At 35.8% G+C, this 20,737-nt stretch overlaps 1 protein-coding gene, 1 long non-coding RNA gene and 2 other non-coding genes across 4 annotated transcripts; all 4 read left to right on the forward strand.

The window, feature by feature from the left end:
- Nucleotides 1–831: 831 nt before the first annotated feature.
- TRNAV-CAC (transfer RNA valine (anticodon CAC)) lies at nucleotides 832–904 on the forward strand. Its single transcript has one exon. It is a non-coding gene; the product is annotated as a tRNA-Val (tRNA).
- A 3,546-nt stretch (nucleotides 905–4,450) lies between these two features.
- On the forward strand, nucleotides 4,451–4,523 carry TRNAV-CAC (transfer RNA valine (anticodon CAC)). Its single transcript has one exon. It is a non-coding gene; the product is annotated as a tRNA-Val (tRNA).
- Nucleotides 4,524–8,360: 3,837 nt separating this feature from the next.
- On the forward strand, nucleotides 8,361–18,991 carry LOC140746443 (clavesin-2-like). The gene is made up of 7 exons (XM_073078597.1): nucleotides 8,361–8,576; nucleotides 10,192–10,331; nucleotides 16,619–16,772; nucleotides 17,174–17,332; nucleotides 17,693–17,786; nucleotides 18,005–18,221; nucleotides 18,685–18,991. Exons 2-7 carry the CDS (start codon nucleotides 10,199–10,201, stop codon nucleotides 18,837–18,839), a joined length of 912 nt encoding a protein of 303 aa, XP_072934698.1. The 5' UTR covers nucleotides 8,361–8,576; nucleotides 10,192–10,198; the 3' UTR covers nucleotides 18,840–18,991.
- Nucleotides 18,992–19,225: 234 nt separating this feature from the next.
- LOC140746445 (uncharacterized) lies at nucleotides 19,226–20,731 on the forward strand. The gene is made up of 3 exons (XR_012102768.1): nucleotides 19,226–19,611; nucleotides 19,988–20,096; nucleotides 20,466–20,731. It is a non-coding gene; the product is annotated as an uncharacterized LOC140746445 (long non-coding RNA).
- The last annotated feature ends 6 nt before the right edge of the window (nucleotides 20,732–20,737 follow it).

Raw genomic sequence — 20,737 nt, forward strand, 5'->3', positions numbered from 1 at the left:
GTAGGCGCTATGGACACACACAGAGACAAATCCAAAAACACCCAGACCCAGAAATCTAAATTCATCATTTAGAAATCTGTCTGGCCGGGGATCGAACCCGGGACCCTCTGCGCGTCAGACCGGCATTGTGACCGCTCCGCCACGCGGATAATCAATGGAGGAGTGGCAATGGATTTGAGGCCGACATCAAGTAGGAGTCTAATCCTATCTGAGCTTTGTAAATGTCTGCTTCTTCTCATCATCATCATCACTTCAGCCTTTATATGTTCTGCTTCTTCTAAAATATATTCAAAGAATCCTGAAGTCGGCAACAGAAGCGTTAGTACTCCCGAGGACTAAGTTGTTTTGTTTTGTTTTATTCCTGTTGGGGAATTAAAAAAAATATTAAAGAAGACAAACATGTCAAACTGTCGCTGAATCCATTTAATTTCGAACTCTTAAAACAAGAAAACATCAATGTATTATTTTTAAAAGTCAAAGACAAAACCAAACACTACATCTTCATATAAACATATAGAAATCCTTCTAAACAGTTCATCTTGTTACGTTTCATTTAAATAATATTTGCCCACCATTATAGCCGTATACACGTATATACCTACGGTATTATAATATTTATCATACATCAATTTCAGTTCTGAAGCAGTTAGATAATAATAAAAAATCTAACGACTAAGATGTCTGCTTGACCGAGGATTGAACTCGGAACATCGTGCATATCAGTTCAATATACTCTGCGCTCGTATATTAGTCAGTTCAGATGACAACCAATTCAATTTTAATTAGCTTTATCAGTAAAATGTAGTTCATAATTTCAGACGTGTATTTCAAGTTTCCGTAGTGTAGCGGTTATCACGTGTGCTTCACACGCACAAGGTCCCCGGTTCGATCCCGGGCGGAAACAATTGCTTCTAGTGTTAGAGTGTTTTGTTTCAAAATATAACTTTTTTTAAATAAAATTGTTGTATTTGCTTTAAAGCTCTTTTTTTTACATATTAAATTAACTTCAACTTTTTTGTTCATAAATCTATATTACTTTAGAGGAATTTCGCATTTTTGTTTTAATGAGAACTTTTTTTAACGAAAAATATGATTAATTTGAAGCTTTTTATTTTTTTTTAGTTTGATAATATTTTTTTTTATAATATAGGAGCAGCAGACGAGCATGCAGTCCACCTGATGGTAAGTGGCTACTGCCGCCCATGGAAATCTGTAATCAACCCCAGATACAGATATCCCTACCTGAGGTCGACCACAGATGCGCCGCTACCCCTGAGGACTAAGCTGGAATTCATCGGAAAAGTATATCTCCCTTACCACACCCTTCAAAACGGAACACAGCATCGCCTAACACTGCTGTTATTAGGCAGAAATAGGTGTGGCCGTGGTGCCGCCGGAGTCGAACCACTAAGGGTTCTACCACCTTCAGTATCAGTATAAATCTTAATTTAATAGATAAATATACACATTAGTTTTAATGAGATTTATTTTTTATTTTTTAAAGAAAATGATTAAGATTGATATTAAGCTATTGTCGTCATTAATTGAATTAAATTCAACTTCTTTGTTCATAAATCCTAGTGTAATTAGAATTTGCATTATTTTCTTCGTTTTTGTAAATAATATTATTATGTATGATTTTAAGCTTTTGTCATTACATTTTGAATTAAATTCAACGTTTTTGTTCATAAATATAGTTTAATAATATATTTTTGTATTGTGCTTAACGAGAACATTTCTTGTATAATTGATTTTAAGCTTTTGTCATCACGTATTGAATTAAATTCAACGTTCTTGTTCATAAATCTTAGTTTAATGTCATGTTATCGAGGCTCGTCATGGCGGCACGCTTCTCACGACACCACTTTCAATCTCGCTTCAGTTCCAGTTAAGGTTGAACCAATTGAATCTTTACAAAGTTGTTATACTACACTCTACTACTACTATACTATACTATACTAAAGTTTTGAAGGTGGTAGAACCCTTTGTGGTTCGACTCTGGCGGCACCATCGAAACATCTATTTCTGCCTATCAACAGTAGTGTTAAGCGCTGCTGAGTTCAGATTTGAAGGGTGTGGTAAGGGAGACATACTTATCCAAGGCGTCCCAGCTTAGTCATCAGGGGTAGCGGCGCATCTGTGGCCGACCTCAGGTAGGAATATGTAATCCTATCTGGGGTTGATTACAGATGTCCATGGGCGGCAGTAGCCACTTACCATCAGGTGGACTGCATGCTCGTCTGCTACTCCTATATTATAAAAAAAATAGGGGCATATTCAATCCCTTTCTTTAATTTACGGAACTATACACTATACAGTGGACCCCCGATAATCCGGCCCCTGTCAAATCCGGCGCCCCCTGTAATCCGACATGACTTTGACTTTATAAATATGTATTTGACAATCTTGGTACATATGTATGTGCATTTATGCTTAATTTTATAATAAAACGTAAGCTCTCTATTGTTATTTAATTTACTAAATTCGACATACATAAATTAATTATGATTTGTACTTCAAAGTATGTACATATAACATATAGAATCTTATCATTGGATATGTAATTTGTCGGATTACAAGGTACTTTTTTGTAAAACATTCTGGACTTTAGGGGGTCTTAGGCAGTGCTCTATAATCCGACAAATTCGATAGTCCGACACTGCCCTGCATAATGTTTGTCGGATTACCGGAGGTGCACTGTACTTACATACGCATACATAGTAGGTAGGTACAGGTACAAGGCGACGAGTCACGGTATTCTCACGGTCGCATCGCGGCATCACTTTCAGTTTCAAGTCGCGGCTTCAATCTGTTTGTTGATTATATACCTTACTCATATGTAACGGTTATGTTACTACTTGTTTAATCTATATTAATATTAATTACGTTTTTCTAGTATATTTATTTCTTTATTCAACTAATAACTGAAGTAGGTACATGCAATATTAAACAGTAGTACGATAACATACAATTTGTAAAAATTTGCAAATTTTCAAATTAAATAATTATATCTAGGAATCTTTAATGCTACGCCTTTTGGGACATGGTCAAAGCTCTCTGTGGCTTAGAATTTCATAACATTATCGGTAGAGACATTAACAAATCCGTCTCTAGACAGAAGTTCCTTACAGCCTGCTCAGGCTGTATGGATGTACGAGAATGTCAGGGTATGAGAGAACAGCGTAAGTAATGTGTATGAATGTTTCATCATTCCTTGTTGAAAGTGTCAGGAATTCTCCTCATTCTGTACCCTTACCAGGAGTTTTTGCGTTTAGACAAATATGACTGTTTTGGTATTTGTTTACGTATTTGCCCATACAATTTCCAATCAGTGCCCCTACCGGAAATACGTAAACAAATACCAAATCAATCAAATTTGTCAAAACTTAAAAACTCTTGGTAAGGGTACTGAGAGGAGATCCGTGCCCAGCACGGCATCAGCGGGACAATAATGGGTTGATGATGGTGATGAATGTTTCATTGTTTGTTTCGCCCTGCAGTTCTAATATGCTTGACGGATTTTAACTTATGACAGGTCGGTAGATTCGTTTAAATTGGGAGAGTGACATATTTTAAGCAGTCAGAGTTATTTTTATAATAATTGTCTAGTTTATGAAATAAATAACAATTAACTAATAGTAAAGCTCACAACAGACTCGTAGGGTCAGTACCCTAGTACCAGAGAGCTCAGTAGTAGGTGGTCAGTGGTAGCACTCCTTGCAAGATTTGAATTTAGCACCGCCTGGACCTTTTTTCTAGAAAAATTAGCTTAATAAAACTTAAAAATATAAGAAGCTTAATAACAAAAACTTATAATTTTTTCCCAACTTCCTTCAAATATTAGAATATTTGTGGCCTAGCAAGCACCTGTCAGGCCTTAGTGGCGACGCTAGTAACCAACCCTGAATAGAATCGGAATTTGGAGTTCTAAAACTCTAGAGTAACAGAGGACTCAGTTTCAATGTCTCCTGCTAAGAGAGATTAGCAACTACATTGAAAGAAAGCAATTTAATTTTTATTATCTTCACCTGTATGTATGTTTGTTTGTAACTCTCCTTTAGACTAAGAGTTAGTATATATCTCCACTTGAAGTGTGTTCGTTAGCTGAGCGGGCTAAAGCGCGGGTCTTCGCTGACGTCAACCCCACGCTTCATCGGTCATGGGTTCTAACCCAGGGCGAAAAAAACCTTTTTTTCGGCATTTTTTTTTTAAATAAATCGAAGTAAAAAATGAAAAATTAATATAGTTTAAACAAAGTAAAAAACACGCTTTTATGATAAATATTTTTGTTCTTGCTTAATTTTATTATTGCGCTAAGAAGGGTTCTCTACATTCATTTCAGGTTGTGTTAGATTATATAGCAATCCACATACAAATAATATTTTGATTTTAATGTTACATATGAGTTGATCTGTTAAACATAGTTGATATTTTCAACACAGAGAAGTAAGTTTCCGTAGTGTAGCGGTTATCACGTGTGCTTCACACGCACAAGGTCCCCGGTTCGATCCCGGGCGGAAACACATTGAAGTCTTTGGCAACACTTTTTATTAAAAAAAGAAAAATATTGCTATTTCTGATTAAATCATTTTTGAATCAAGTCGATTTATGCAAAAAAAATTTAAACGTAAATTATAAATTTTTATAACATTTAAATATGTTAAATTTACATTTTTTTTTAAGTTTAAAAGCAAGTACAAAAACCTGTAAATAACCTTAATATATATTTTTTATTATAATTTTAGTATTTCTTTTTATAGCACCAATAGCAATAAATGATTCAGCATGGTGTTCTACAAGTAGTCTCTAGACTAGAGTAACAAGAGATTCTGTAATGATTTTACAGATGGCGTTGAATTCATACAGTATATAGTTTTAAATTCTTACAATAGATGTCGCTGTAAACATTAAAGGTATTCGTCATTGCGCTACAGTCGCTTTACAGAATTTTGTAAATACTACATTTGTAATCCTAAGTTGCAGAAATAAATAAATTTAAAAGTAATATTTCCTAGAAATTTGGTAGAGCCAATAATTTGTCTGTGGAACCAACGCCACACATATTAACTATGTGATAATTTAACTGATAAAACGGTGTGGTCTGAAGTAGCTCCAGCTCCACATATACCATTACGTTAAGTTTATCAGTGTAGATAACATTTATTTTTTTAAAAGATGTGTGTTATGCGAGTTTCTTTCGCCGATAACGAAACACCTTGTCAAGTGGCAGAAGTATTGACGTCCAAAGAGAGTTGTAAAGAATCTATTTAGAAAAAAATATGATTTGATTTTGATTATTTCCAGCGGGAAGCAGTTCTGCGTTTCGTTAGTCCTCAGATGTGGAATTGCATTTGTGATCAGCGTCAGGTAGAACCCTGGTTTACAATTGAACTTTTTCCCACTATTAACATATTGGCGGTGCATAGTCAGGACATCTATGAAAATATAATGTTTATAAGAAAACACACTGATATGTTTGAAAAAAATAGTAGCCACCATAACTTTGATACTAGAAATAGAAATAAATTGTCAATAACTAAATATAGATTATGTAAGGTGGCTAGATTTTTCATGGGTAACTGTATTCGCTACTACAATAAAATACCCGACCACATCTTGATATCACAGAAAAAAGGTTAAGCTTGTCATTAAACAAACTCTATGTAAAAAAGCATACTGTAGGCGGAGTGATTATTTGACCGATAAAACGGTGTGGTCTGAAGTAGCCCCAGCTCCACATATACTACTAGGTTAAGAGACATTGTATGAAACATTTATTTTTTTAAAAAAGATGTGTGTTATGGAGTTTCTTTCGCCGCTTCTTCTCCATAACGAAACACCTTGTGAAGTGGCAGATGTATTGACGATCATAAAGAGTTATCTTAAGAATCTATTTTGAATATACATATTTGATTTGATTCTGATTACTTCGTTAGTCCTCAGAAATAATTGCATTTGTGATCAGCTTCAGGTAGAACCATTGTCTTATATATAAATTTCTCGTGTCACAATGTTAGTTACCGTACTCCTCCGAAACGGCTTTATCGATTTTTACCAAATTTTAAATGCATATTCAGTAGGTCTAAGAATCGGCTGTTATCTATTTTTCATACCCCTAAGTGATAAGGGTTGTTCATTCTTAACAGTTTTTTATTTATATGGCATCACAACGTTTGCCGGGTCAGCTAGTATTACATACAGTTGTAGAGGTCCATGGGCAGCAGTCACTACTTACCACCGGGTACTCATTTGCTACTTCGATTTTAGAATATAAAAATAGAAAATATAACTGCATGTTTACCGTTTTCAGCGTGTACAGTACGCTTAGTATGAGTTTTCACGTTATAACAAAAATTACTGTTTTGGTATTTGTTTACGTATTTGCCCATACATTTCCAATTAGCGCCCCTAGTTACGTGTAAGGGACAGCCCTACACGTTAAGGATGCATCGCGCCAGCCCTACGCCGTTCTCACGCTGCATCGTGTCTTCGCGGAACGGCCAACGCTGACGAGGCGCGTCCCACGTGCAGGTGGCCGTCCGACATGGGAACAGTTCACCTCCATCGTGGAAAGTGACTCTACCTATCACATCATTTATTTTTTTATTTTGTTACAAGTTGTGTTTAAATTTAAATAAAAATTTAATATGTTCGCGAAATAGACTGCCATTATTTCCTCGACGCCCAACTCCTATAACTCCCTTGCGGATTGTATCAGAATTGGAATTATAGGGGAAATACGTAAACAAAAACAAAAACTGTCATTTTTTGTAAAAACGTATAAACTCATACCAAGGGTGCAGGGTCTCATGACAATATGTGGTATGCAAAACCTTTTCCATGTATAATTCAGTCGTGCCAGAATCCATGGTGATCACGTCTTAATCATTGTTAGAGTTGAACAAATGTAAAAAAATAATAAATTGCGAGTGCACTTAAAAGAGTATTTTTTATTGGTATATAGGTACGTAATGATATTTTATGCATGTTGTACAAAGTAAATAACGTTATGTTTGAAAAGAAACAACTTGCAACTTTATTTTAACGTTAGATTATATTTTAAAATGTACCTTTTTCTTAGTTTTAAATACAGACTTAAGCACTTAAATATTGCTTTCCGTGTAAAAACGAAATAGGTTTTATTTTAAGGAAGTATTAAATACTAATAAAGTCACTGTATAAAATAAAACTAAATCTATCTGTTGAAATGAATTATGCGACTTGGTCTCGTATTATTTAAAGAAAAATTTAAAGGCTGTAAACCCTCCCATGGGTCGACTTCGGAGGCATCATCACCAAGTCTTACAACAATGGTGTCTAGCCCTGCTGTGTTCTAAGAAAAAAAAAAAACGCCTTCTACACTTACAGCCCCACTCTAGTATTCACTCTATCATGGGTGACGTTGACACACACAAAGACAAATACAAAAACACCCAGACCCAGAAAAAGAATGGCCGGGCCGGGGATCGAACCTGGGACCCTTTACGCGAATGAACGGGAATTTGCAGGATGTGGCAAGAAATATACCTTTATACGATACCAGAAGTCCCATTTTGGACCTCAGGGGTAGCAATGCTCGTATGGCCCACTTTCGGCAAGAACTATGTACATCAATCTCATTTAAAAACAACAATTTTTGAATGAGGATATTAGTATGTAAAAGATTTTTTTCATATTTTTTCATTTTTTTTAATTTTATGACGTCATACTCGAACGAACATTTCTCTGTCAGTGCCGCTAAAGAAGTGGAACTTCAATAAGTGAGGTCAGCATTGCAGTCGAGCTACAATCGACTACATTCTAATAACAAGTGACTAAGAAACTAGACATACAGGTAAAACCGCCCCGTTTTATTAAATAATATTAATGATGTGCATTTTTAATATAATCTATATTTCCTTCTTACCCAATGCAATCCGACTTAATATGTATTTATTTTATAATTGCGTGGTACATCTCTAATTGCGCTTAACGGTTGGTTGAAGGCAGTTGCAGGCTATGTACATATTGTTATGAGTAAGCGTACGCGGAAAAAATATGCATTCTAATTCATACGCTCATGCAGTGTCACAGAATGCCACAAGAAAACTCCCAATAAGTATTAATTAATACACATTAGTATGGTATTGGAATATAATTTGAGCTTATCTCAGTCATTAGGAGAGAGTGAATACATATCTGATAAAAAAATAAATCTGTAGCTAGCTTAGAGTTAGTGTTCAATTTAAAATTCATTCAATTAATTAGAATTAAACAATAGTTGGTAAACAGTAGCAAAAATCGCTAACGCTTCCGCTACCGCCTCTACCATATTGAGGCTTTACCAACTCTTTATATTCCTCGAACTTGAGATACTTAGTCAACTTGCGAATTTATCTCAGGTCAGCCGTCTTTGCGAATTGAAGGGTTTAACGTGATTGTAATCTTAGATTTGGGTCAAGATCAACAAGATTTTATTTAATTTTCCGTATCATTACGGTAATAGTCTAAGATCTAGATAATCGTGTCTGTGGGGCGTTAACACTTAATTTTCTATTGTGGAACCGTGGACATTTGTTTGTTTTTGCTTTTAAAAAGTAAGTATTAAAAAGTTCATTACTACATTAAATTACTTGGGCTGTGCAGCGCGTCAAAGAATGAGACATACAAACATTCGCTGGAAAAACGTTACATTTCGTTGTCGGCTAAAATTAAATGTAAAAAGTTAAATAATATAAGTGTAAATACATCAGTGATAGCCTAGTGGTTAAGAAACTCGGCCTCTCGATCGATGGGTCCGAGGTTCAAATCCCAGGCACGCACCTCTGATTTTTCGAAATTATGTGAGTATTAGAAATTAATTATCACTTGCTAAAAAAAAGGTGAAGGAAAACATCGTGAGGAAATGTGCATACCTGAGAGACTTATAAAAAATGTCTCAAAGGTATGTGTAGTCTACCAATACGCACTTGGCCAGCGCGGTAGACTATGGCCTAATCTTCTCATTCTGAGAGGAGACCCATGCCCAGCAGTGGGACAGTAATGGGTTGATGATGATGATGATAAAATTAAATAATAATTACGGCGTTTTTAATTTTAGACCATTTGTATCGGATTGTTGTTACACGCTCTGTGCACGGCTCTATGCACCAGTGTTGGTCGTTAGTTCGACGGTAGTGGGTATGTTGTGAATACTACTTTAGGGTCGGCTGAACCAACGGCTGTGTTTACTGTTCCATTCTGATTGTATTTTAGTGGTAATACTTCTTATATTCACATGTCATTTTGTACGAAAAAATAAGAAATAAATGTAATAGACTTCCATGTCACTAAAGAGTTAAAAATAAATAATTAATATTCGGATCGAAACAACAATTAAATATCGTGAAGTACAGGGCAAAAACTGCATCAACCCATACATAGCTATATATTATGTATTATGTTACTGTTAATATTAAATTAACATGTCTGTGAAGCACATTAGCATGTTGGTAACAATAGGATGTTCTGTAGTAGGAGTTACAAAAGTAAGTAGTGATAGCCTATTGGTTAAGAAACCCGGCTTCTTGATCGAGGCGTCCGAGGTTCAAATCCCAGGCACGGATCTCTGAATTATCGAAGTTATTTTGGTAATAGAAATTAATTATCACTTGCTTAAAGGTTAAAGAAAAACATCGGGAGGAAACCCGCATCCCTGAGAAATCTTAAAAAAATGTGTTCAAAAGTATGTGAAGTCTACCCATTCGCACTTGGCCAGCGCGGTGGATTACGGCCTAATCCTGCTCATTTTGAGAGGAGACCCGTGTCCAGCAGTGGGAAAGTAACGGGATTATAACGTACAAAAGTACGGACTTCTGTATTTACGGAAGTAGCAGTGACCACTTATCAATAACATATTATTATGATCTGAATTGAATGGTGTGATAATGAAAAAAACACACCAGGGCTCAAATAACACATTTTTGACCGACTTCAGAGTTTTTTAAACAAACCAAGCTGTTTCTGAGTTTTTCAGAATTTTGCCCATTTTAGGTTTTATTTTATTCTTATTTTATTTTGTTCATTGACGCAACTAATAGTCTAAATTATAAATGCATAGTTTAAAGATCCGTCAAATAAGTAATTTGAAAATTATTTTCCAGAATAGTAAACAATGTTAGAAAGTAAATATATTTTAGAAATAGCCAAATATAATTGTCTAAATCATTTCAGTTCAAAAATGGTTGCACCAGTAAACGGATTTCCCGTGGAGAAGGAATATGAAAAGAACCCGGACATTTCGCCGGAGGACATCAGAAAACTGAGGGAATGGTTGAGCACACAACCACACTTACCAGTGGAACATTTGACAGGTAAAGTTTTGATTTCTACAAATAATCAAGGGTAGTAAGTAAAATTGTACAGTCAGTCCTCGTAAAATTGCTAGTCCGCTCTGAATAAAGAAATGAATCGCGTCGCCATAGCATATTGTATGACTACACCTGCTCGCAACAACTTCAGAGCGGACTAGCGGTTTCCCACGGATTATATCTTTGGGGGATCTTCCTTTGAGAGGAGCAGGGTAACAAAGGAGGGTTAAAAGGTTGCAATGTTAAGCGCTGTGGTTTTCCAATGAAGAGTTATAAATATAATTATTTGACGACCCCTGTGGCGAATCGGTCACCATATTGGTCTCACGCCCAGATGGTTCAGGTTCGATTCTCGGTCAGAATTGTTTTAAAATCTAAATTCATCTGATTGACGAATTTAGATTTCTGTTTTGGGTCTAGGTGAGTATTGTTCTTTCTTTATGTCAAGGTGAAATATACATATGTCCTAAAACTTAATACTAATATTCTATGTTCTTTGTTATTTATAGTTTGCTTATACTTACTAATTATAGTTCCTATTACTTTTATTACAAAAACTTGTGTTATGACGTGTAGGTACATTATTTGAAATGATATAAATTGTGCTCATTTTCTTATTTTTTGGTTGTTGTAAATTGTAAAAACAATAACACTCATAGCCTTGAACCTTTTGATAACCGTGTAAATTCTAAGGTAATACAGCGAATTATAACAATCGTCGAATGTGATCCCGGCCCTATGATGTTTGATAGCAAACAGAATGAAAAAACATATTTTTTATTTCCAAAACTTTTTTTATTTCCAAACATATTTTTTATATAAAAGTGTATCCGATTCGCACTTTGCCAGCTTTATAGGGTTTCATAACGAAAGGGTAAAATGGAACGCTATTTATTAGACTCCGCTGTCTGTCTGTTTGTCCGTTTGTCACAGGGCTCTATTACATGAATCGTAATAGATAGACACTTGAAATTTTTATCACGCTTTGTAGCTTGGGTTGTATCTATGTATGTAACGGATACTTGAACTCGATTTTTACCCACTTTGAACAGTCCGATTAATTTAAAATTTTGAACAATTAACAAGAACCGATGACAAACATAATTTTAAAAATGTTATCCCATTCTCCTCATCAGGATTGTCAGGAGTCAGGATTAACGATTTACCTTGTGCGATTTTAGCGTGGTTTTTAGTTTTTAAACTATAATTATTACATAGTAAATATAAAAATCCACTTCAACTCCTCGGTGCTCCAGTATTTCTAGAGTCTGTGACAACGCTCATAGATCAACATATTCAGAAATTCAATGATATTTCTTACAGACTTTATGAAATCAACTCTCATATGGCTTTTTTTATTATTAGAAATTGTCTTTTCGTTCCAAGGTTTACATATTTATGCAGATGTAGTCCTATTTTTAAATTTACAAGTATTCTAAATTCTCTGGATTCACTCATTAGAAACACTCTTGTCAAAATTCTTAATTGTAATCTTTCCGAATATGCATGGTCTCAGGCTTCCCTTCCTATTCGGTACGGAGGTTTGGGAATTCGCAAAATTTCCAGTGTATCCTTACCGGCGTTTTTGGCTTCTTCACATAGCACGCAAAGTTTAATTGACAAGATACTGCATAAAATGTCTTTTAGTAATCTTGAAATTGCTTATGTGAACGAAGCCGAAACTGCCTGGACATTGGCCTGCCCAGGGCAAAATTTTCCTGATAACAAAACTGTTCAGAGATTGTGGGACGAGCCCATTTGTAAATCTTACCAAAAAAAACTTTTAGACAATTCACAAAATCTTTCAGAGCGGGCTCGTCTTTTAGCAGTCTCTGAAAAAGAGTCAGGTTTTTGGCTGCAGGCTTTACCATCATACAATTTAGGTACGTTTTTTGATAATATATCATTTTCAATTTGTGCCTGCCTGCGTTTAGGTATGAAAACAAATGAGCCACATCGCTGTCTCTGTGGTGAAAATGTCAGCCAGTTTGGCCACCACGGACTGTCTTGCCGCCGCAGTGCTGGTCGCTTGTCGCGTCATGCGTGTGTCAACGATATCATCCGAAGGGCCCTTGTTACCATCAACGTGCCGGCTTGCCTTGAGCCGAATGGTATTGCACGTGATGATGGCAAGCGGCCCGACGGTATGACTCTCGTTCCCTGGAAACAGGGGAGGTCGCTTGTATGGGATGTGAGTTGCGTGGATACGCTGGCTCCATCCCATATTTCAGTGACCTCGACGCATGCAGGAGGTGCGGCAGAGGCGGCTGAATCTGTTAAGCGGCGCAAATATGCAGCCTTGGGGGATGGCTACATATTTGTGCCGTTTGCGGTAGAGACTCTGGGTCCGTGGGGGCCAGAAGCACGACGGTTCTTCAAAGAAATGTCGTCGCGTCTGGTTGACGTTTCTGGAGACCCAAGAGCTGGTGCGTACTTTGGCCAAAGAATAAGTTTGGCCATACAACGCGGCAACGCAGCCAGCATTCTTGGGACTCTACCGGGAGGCAATGATTTGGACTCATTGTTTTATATTTAATTATTTAAGTTTTAATATTTCTTTTTTTGTTTAAATTATATTTTTTGTGTATATTGTATATATATTTTAAGTTTGTAAATAGATAGATATATTATATATAATTATGTTAATGAAATAAGAACTGTGTATTACATAGTATGTATTGCTGTGGCTGCTATATAAACATATACAAAAAATATGTAAGCAACAGCTATTCTTCGGCATTTCTCATAGACAGTTTTTTGCATATATTTTTCCCTGTGCGAATAAGCACTTCGCGATTTATTTTTTAACATTAATATATTTGCCATGAATTGCCTTATATGTATTATTATTATTTTCTTTGTTTTAATTACCTATGGGAAAAAATAAAGATAAGCCATGTTTGACCAGAGTGCAAAGGATAGTAGTTGCAGTATAATCAGTAATTAACTTGCAGTTACATAATCTTTAATACTCGCTTAAGAATTAAGGAAACATTGTTAGCAAACTTGCATGTCTGTGAGTTTACATTAATCTGGAGGCACGGTGCCTCCGCAAGTCGAACAAAAAAAAATAAAAAGCTGCACGGCCGTGGCATTCTTTTCTCGAAGCAATTTAGGCCATTTTCGACTCCCTCAAACTTCGTTCTAGGTAAAGCTAGAAGCCTAATTTTTAGGAACTAATTAAAATTATTTCTGCTCTATATAAACAGATTTTAACACCGCTACACCTATTTTCAACGTAAAACAGTTCTTGCATTTAGGTGGAAAGGAGTGGGTGCCTAATGATTTAAATATGCGATATGACCCATCTTAATTCTCAGGAGTGGTAACGCATGAGTGATCGACTTCAGATGGAACCTCTGTTCTATATGAAGTTAGTTACAGATGTACATGGGCGACAGGTTAACTGCTTGTTTGGTACTTCAATCTAAGAAAAAATTACTATAAGATAGGTAGGCAGTAGGCACCAACCCTACGCTGTTTCTGTGGTTACGGAACACGAATAGGGCTGTGGTATCCCCTGCCTGTCGTAAGAGGCGACTAAAAGGGCGACAAGAGTGGGAGCTCGAACCGCCCGGCCAGCGACCCCGGGAGGGACGGCCGCATGCCGCTGTGTACACCAGACAGTGTGGCAAGTGTCATGCTCACCTGGGCGGAGCTCGACGTAGCAATGCGCTTAGATGACTCTGGTTGCGTTCCTTGGAAATCCCGGAGACCTCAACGCACGCCGAGGACGCCCACCGGGGGGTTTTACTGCGGTAAGAATCTCACATAACCCTGCGTCGCTCCCATGGCATAGAGTACCTTTTGAAGGTTTCCCTCTGGTAAACAAAAAAAAAAAACCACGAAGGCATCGGCTCTAAGTAACGAAATATATAAGTATGTACTCCATTATTCACCAGGAAACTGTCATGTAGGCAACAACATACCAGTCTTGTGCACAAAATATTTTTCCTTTAGCATGTTATACCGGTCTTTTATTATCCTTATAAACACACGATATAAAAGTCAGGTATATTATATTTTTATTTTAAGTACCTTAGCACTCGATTAATGATTATTATCATTTTATGAATATGATAAACGTGGCTTATATCGTATGTTGCCTATATATGTATGATACAGTATTCTACTTTGTAAATATAGCCTCTATAACAGCATTAACTGTTATGCATTTTTTTCTCATAAATCTTGGATTTTAGAGCGCTTCTGTGGCCGACCTCTGGTAGAAATGTCTAATCCTATCTGGGGTTGATTACAAATGCCCATGGGCGGCAGTAGCCACTTACCATCAGGTACACTGCATGCTAGTCTGCTACTCCTATATTATAAAAAAATGGATTCACATTTTCAGCTTAAACGTATCACCTTACGATTATACTGATATTATATTTCTTAGTGTAAGATAAATATTTTTACACTTTTATTAATAAATGACATAAGTAGCATATATGTGCTTAATACGTACATGTATGTTTCTGTGTCGTAAATAGCTATCTACTGCTATTCTTAATTATTTATAGTTACATGTCCCGCAGTACCTGTTTACCTTTATATTTATGTTAATAAGTACTAAAGGTCCACTTAAGGTTTGACTGTACAATCGTTACAATCGTACAATTACTTCGTTTGTTAAAAGGTGGTTATAGCTTATATTGTTAGATAAATCAAAAAGGAATCATGAGGATTTCTCCGCGTAAAAGATTAATCAAGTACCACATATTCCAGGTATTGTAACTTAGTTCCCGTGGCTAGTAATGCATCTGTGATCAACTTAAGTACTCATCATCTCTGTATTAATTCAATTCATTTAAGTTAATTTGAATTGCATTTAAATCTACTACTTTGGTTTCTCACTTAGTATTTGTTTTTTGAAGTCGTATGAAACAATTCACATATTCATTTTTTATCACAAACAGAAAATATCGGACTCAAAAAACGAAGATAAAATCTTTACATTGTTTAAATTATAATCGTTGACTAACTTTTATGAACACATGCAGATAAATGAGATATAAATCCTATTAAAAATAAATACAAGACTTATACTTTAATTAATACAATTTTCACACTATCGAGCATGCAATTGCTGGACACTACTATCCTCTCTAAGTGAGAGTATAGAGAGAGTTTAGAGCATTGTCCACCGTGCTAGCCAAGTGCGAATTGATAGACTTTATACATTTTTGAGAACAAGACTTTTCATACCTTCTTTTGAAGAACTCTTAGTTCTCACTGTTCAAGCAAGATTATCACTCCTCACCCTCACATACATACCAACTATTACGATCCAACAAGGCAAATTAAGTAAAAACCTTCTAATGATATAAATAGAACACAATTATGAGTTTATAATTAAACGATGTCATAATTACAGTTACCGTATCTTTTGTCCGTAATATGTACTTACCTATTATAACAGAACAAAGGTTACATACATAATTGATTTAATTCATTGCAATTGTAGACGATTGTTCCCACAATTTCCTTGATGGTCAATTTTCTTGTCAATTGCATGCCATTAAAACGCAGAAGATATTATGCTGTTTTTTTCGACTTTTTATAATCTTTTTTATAGTAATTTATTGATTTGACTCTTGATTGATGTTCTTGTTAACCTTTACTCTAATCTATCTTCCGTTCAAGATTATATAATCACAATATACTATCGTAAATAAGTGATAGTACATCCATGTACTATCACTTACACAAAATTGTTCTACTACGGAAGCATTGGTACCACCTCCAGGTGGTACCAATGCGTCCGTAGTAGAACAATTTTGATCATTTTGTGGTGTGAAGGGTAGGATAAGGAGGAAACACTTTAACGAGATATTTAGAATAATGCTCAAGGTTAGTCATACATGTGTGCCGACATCATGTAGGACTATAAGTATATATGGGGTGCTTACATATATCCATTTATATATGTAGTACTATAAGGAAATGCTTGCTCGCTAGTTAATGTATTTCACAAAATAAACATCGTAAAACTTTGGTAAATAAGATTTTTTTTTTATAATATAGGAGTGGCAGACGAGCATGCAGTCCACCTGATGGTAAATGGCTACTGCCGCCCATTGACATCTGTAATCAACCCCAGATAGGATTAGATAGGAATATCTATACCTGAGGTCGGCCACAGATGCGCCGCTACCCCTGAAGACTAAACTGGAACGCCTCGGAAAAGTATGTCTCCCTGACCTCACCCTTCAAAACGGAACACAGCAGCGCCTAATACTGCTGTTATTAGGTAGAAATAGTTATATAAAAATTCGTTATTGATTCAGATCAAGACCTGATGATCACATTCCACTGCTGCGAGAAGAGCCCGGAGGTCGCGAAACAGGTGCTGGACTTGCACTTCACTCTGCGAACCCTCTTCACTGCTTTTTTCAAGGACCGCGCCGTTGATCAGAAAGTCAAAGATGTTATGGAAAATGTGTAAGTGTTATGGATATTGAGGACTGCACCGGAATATTAATATTAATGCTTTCGGCACTTACTGACGTGCTAGGACTTGTTTCTTTATATTGAAGTAGCTAACCAGCATGTACTTTCCTCTATCGTAAGTAGCTACGATATCTAAATAACACACTATGGTAAGTTTTCGCCCGAGCAGGCCGGCGCTGTTCAGGTATGTAACAAAATATAAAATCAAATGAACGAATGTTCGTAACCGAAACTTTGCAAAACTATCGGATAATCCATATCTGTAGCCGAAGACGATATATTATTTAAAAAAATCGTATCCACATCCAAGTCCGAAGTTTCCTAAGTATCTATTACATCTTTGTCTTTTGTTATTTTTTTGTTTTGTTGTTTTGATCATAAATATCTTCCAGGCTGATAACAGCGTTGCCAACTCCCACAACGAGAGGCTACAAGGCGATCTACGCCAGGTTGCTGAACTACGATCCACGGAACTTCCACTTCGCTAATGTTATCAGGACCTTCATGATGTTGTTCGACTTGGTGCAGTACAAGGAAGGCACGTGGCCCGGGTAAGCCTTTATTTGTATATTTAATATTGGTAATAAAAGTAGCACAGAGCATTCTGCCAGCAGAAGTACCCATTATTACTATCTACTTGAAAAGATCAGCATTATTTTAAAATGATGTAACAGTGAAATAAAATTTAAAAGAAATTGTATGTATGAAATATCCCAAAATTTTATCAGCGGCCGGTAGCGTGGATGATGCACCTTCAGATGTTTTATACTCTTCTTAGTCTTTTACTCAAGCTTCCGTTCCACTTCCATCGGCTTCCACGGTCATACAAACAGACATACATACAATACATAGCGGTCGAATACAGATTATCTTATTTTTGAAGTCGGTTAATAAAATTACCATTTTTTCAGACTAGTCGTAATAATTGACATGGATCAAGCCGTCATTGGTCATCTTGCCAAGTTGGACCTAATGACGGTACGACAAGTTCTTTACTTCGTACAGGTCAGTCATAAGTACTTTTGATTTTTATTTTTTTAAATCTTTACGTGCCATGAATTAATTTTGAATTTAATTTATATTTTGCGTATAAATTCATATCTTGCGCGACCGAATTACAGTTACTGAGGTTTTCTATCAGCACCTAACTTGCAGTCAGACTAGCATGTAGTAGCCTGCTCTCAAAAATTAAGTATTAATCTCATCTTCTTCAATGTTTTCAGGAATGCATGTTGATAAGACTGAAGGAGGTCCATTTCCTCAACGCTCCATCCTTCATGGACAAGCTCATGATGATGTTACGGCCATTTATGAAGAAGGAACTCTTAGATATAATCCACATTCATCAAATTGGATCGGACACTCTAGAAAAGTTTGTTCCGAAGAAGGCACTGCCTAAGGAGTCTGGTGGGGAGGAGAAAGATTGGATCAGTTTGAGGAGTAAGTGTACTTTATGATTTGGAACTTGTAGTCTATCTGATGTTAAAGGCTTATTTCAGACCTTGGTAATAACACTAGTTCTATCTGAATTACTACGAGATGCTATTTCAATCAAATAACCTTAATGTCTGTTTTAATGGCTGCTCTCATTTGAGACCTAGTAAGTTCCTTAATACTACCCTTTATTTATATTATAGAAGTAGGAAACGAACATATAGGTCACCTGATGGCAAGTAGTAACTAGTAGTACGTTGACATAATAGTTAACTTCAGAAAGGATTAGAGTCCTAAGAGGTGAGCCGCAGAAGCGTTGCTATAAGTAACTTGGAATCTCGTATAAGTGTATCTCTTAACATGCCCTTCAAACCAAAATCAGAATAGCGCTTAACACTGTCGCTAAATTCCAAATCAGCAAATACAATTGAAAACTATGATCTAGAATATGTAAAATATCATTTTCCAGATGAAAGCCTCCAGCTGCTCGAAGATAATCCAGAGTACTTCAAAAGGGAAAATCTGCGGAGAGTGAACGAAGCGCTGCGAGTGGGAGGCAAGCCTGCTAATATCGAAAACCTCTTCGGGATTCAGGGCAGTTTTAAGAAACTTGACATTGATTGACAAGATTTGGTTGTTAGCAATAGGTACATGTAGATGAAGAGTAAAGGGACGTTGATTATGTGGAAAAATGAAAGGTTTAGTTAAGTATTGTATATGTATAAAAAATTAAAATATAAAATTTGTTTGTTTTCAATAAATAATTGTCGGTAAGTCATCAGCTTTCTAGTTATTTTAAAGGTTAATCAAAATCGATCTTTCTAATATTCGGTTATAGAAGCTGTTAGCCCTGCAACGAGGTAGTTGTGAGTTTTCTGTAAGTATATATTAATTAAACTTAGTGAGTACATGTTGAATAAAAATATAGCAGATTATTATAAAAAAGTAAAATATCAAAACTTGGGGTTCAAGTCAGCAAAAATATAACAGCTCTACCCTTCAGGTCGAATATATTACGATAAGATTTCATTGCCGAAACATACATACTTGTATGTACGGAAGCAGAAAATAGTTATACATAAGTATGAATATAGGAAGTTAAATTAGAAGATTATTTATAATCTGGATATATTTTAAAACGTATTTTTCACGCCATAATTTTCAAGGTCCATCCGTATTTATCTCCGCTCTAGTGCGTTTTCAAATTATCGGATAAATTGTCACCATTATTATAATATTTTGTTGAGCAACTTATTGTTATGATTTCTGGTTTCCTGTACATTGAATATATAAACGGGTATGTGTGGTGGATGTTCATCAGTTCAGTGCAGAGGAAAGTATCATGAAGGTTCTTGCAGCTTTATTGGCCATCGTGGCCATCGTGTTTGCTGTTGTGGTAAGTAATTTTTATATTTTCGCCCTTTTTCCAAAATCATCATCGTACTTTTTTATAAAATTGAAGTTCTGAATTTGTATGCGGTCCATTTGATAACTGCAGTTTAGTACTAAGTAATATTTGTAAAAATGTATATATGTGTATAGTTGCTTTGTTATAAGTTGTTTACAGCTTCTTTCAGGAACAGGTATTCATTTATGGTCTATATTAATTCTTAAGTAACTGCTGGCACTGCTATAGTACCTAATGCATTAGTAGTAGTACGGTAGCTTAAGCCGTGTTATAAGCAGAAATAGCTACAACGGTGATTCTTCACACGAATAAAGATACTATAATTCTATCTTAAACATATTTTTAACAAAACATTGTGGTACAGAGCGGCATGAGTCTGGTGCCCAACGCTGGTATAAAGGCTACCAAGGACCACGCTGAATGCCACGGCGGAGGCCCCGGTGGCGGCCCCCCACCACCACCACCACCCACTAGTACGTATTTTTTAATAATCTTCTCATTCTCCCTGAATATTAGCCCTGTTTCTTAGATAAGGCTGTGCGTTTCGTTGCATGTATGATAAATACACAATTAATCGAGAAAAAACTAAAATCCAGTCGGCATAATTTTTCTGTTTTCTAAAATAATATCTGATGTACACAAATCACTAACATAGATATACCCGGGTGCAATATTTCAGGGCGGTAATATTTTCGATTCAGAATTAGATAAATAGTCATACAATGTCAATAACTATTTATCGAAATTCTACTACAAGTAAATTCGCTGGTCAAGATTCATCAGGCTCTTACCGGTTTCTTAAATAAATGTTTTATTAAATTTATTATGTTTCGAATTTTCAGACAGCAGCGGATAGACAGAAAAATGGCGAATTCACCTAGCACAACTGGAAAATCTTTTGAGCTAATAAATGCGTGAAATCACAAAACTTTTTTATTGAAGTATAAATTCCAGTAAAAACTAAGTAGATTATTTTGAGATCTAAGGACGATGCAACCAAATTATTTCAAATAAGTACTCTAGAACTAAATGTTACATAATATAGAATTGATTAATAGTTTCCAGAAGTATGTACAAAATGTATAAATGAAAGCATGGTTATACATATTGTACA

This window comes from Epargyreus clarus, unplaced genomic scaffold (genome assembly GCF_041222505.1).
Source record: "Epargyreus clarus isolate Ecla_fem2 unplaced genomic scaffold, WU_Ecla_fem_2.2 ptg000012l, whole genome shotgun sequence".
NCBI classification, from domain to species: Eukaryota; Metazoa; Arthropoda; class Insecta; order Lepidoptera; family Hesperiidae; genus Epargyreus; species Epargyreus clarus.

Coding starts and splice junctions, on each gene's coding strand:
- LOC140746443 (XM_073078597.1), top strand. CDS start 10,199: ATGGTTGCACCAGTAAACGGATTTCCCGTGGAGAAGGAATATGAAAAG. Junction 10,332..16,618: donor ACCAGTGGAACATTTGACAG/GTAAAGTTTTGA, acceptor TTATTGATTCAG/ATCAAGACCTGATGATCACA. Junction 17,333..17,692: donor AAGGAAGGCACGTGGCCCGG/GTAAGCCTTTAT, acceptor CCATTTTTTCAG/ACTAGTCGTAATAATTGACA.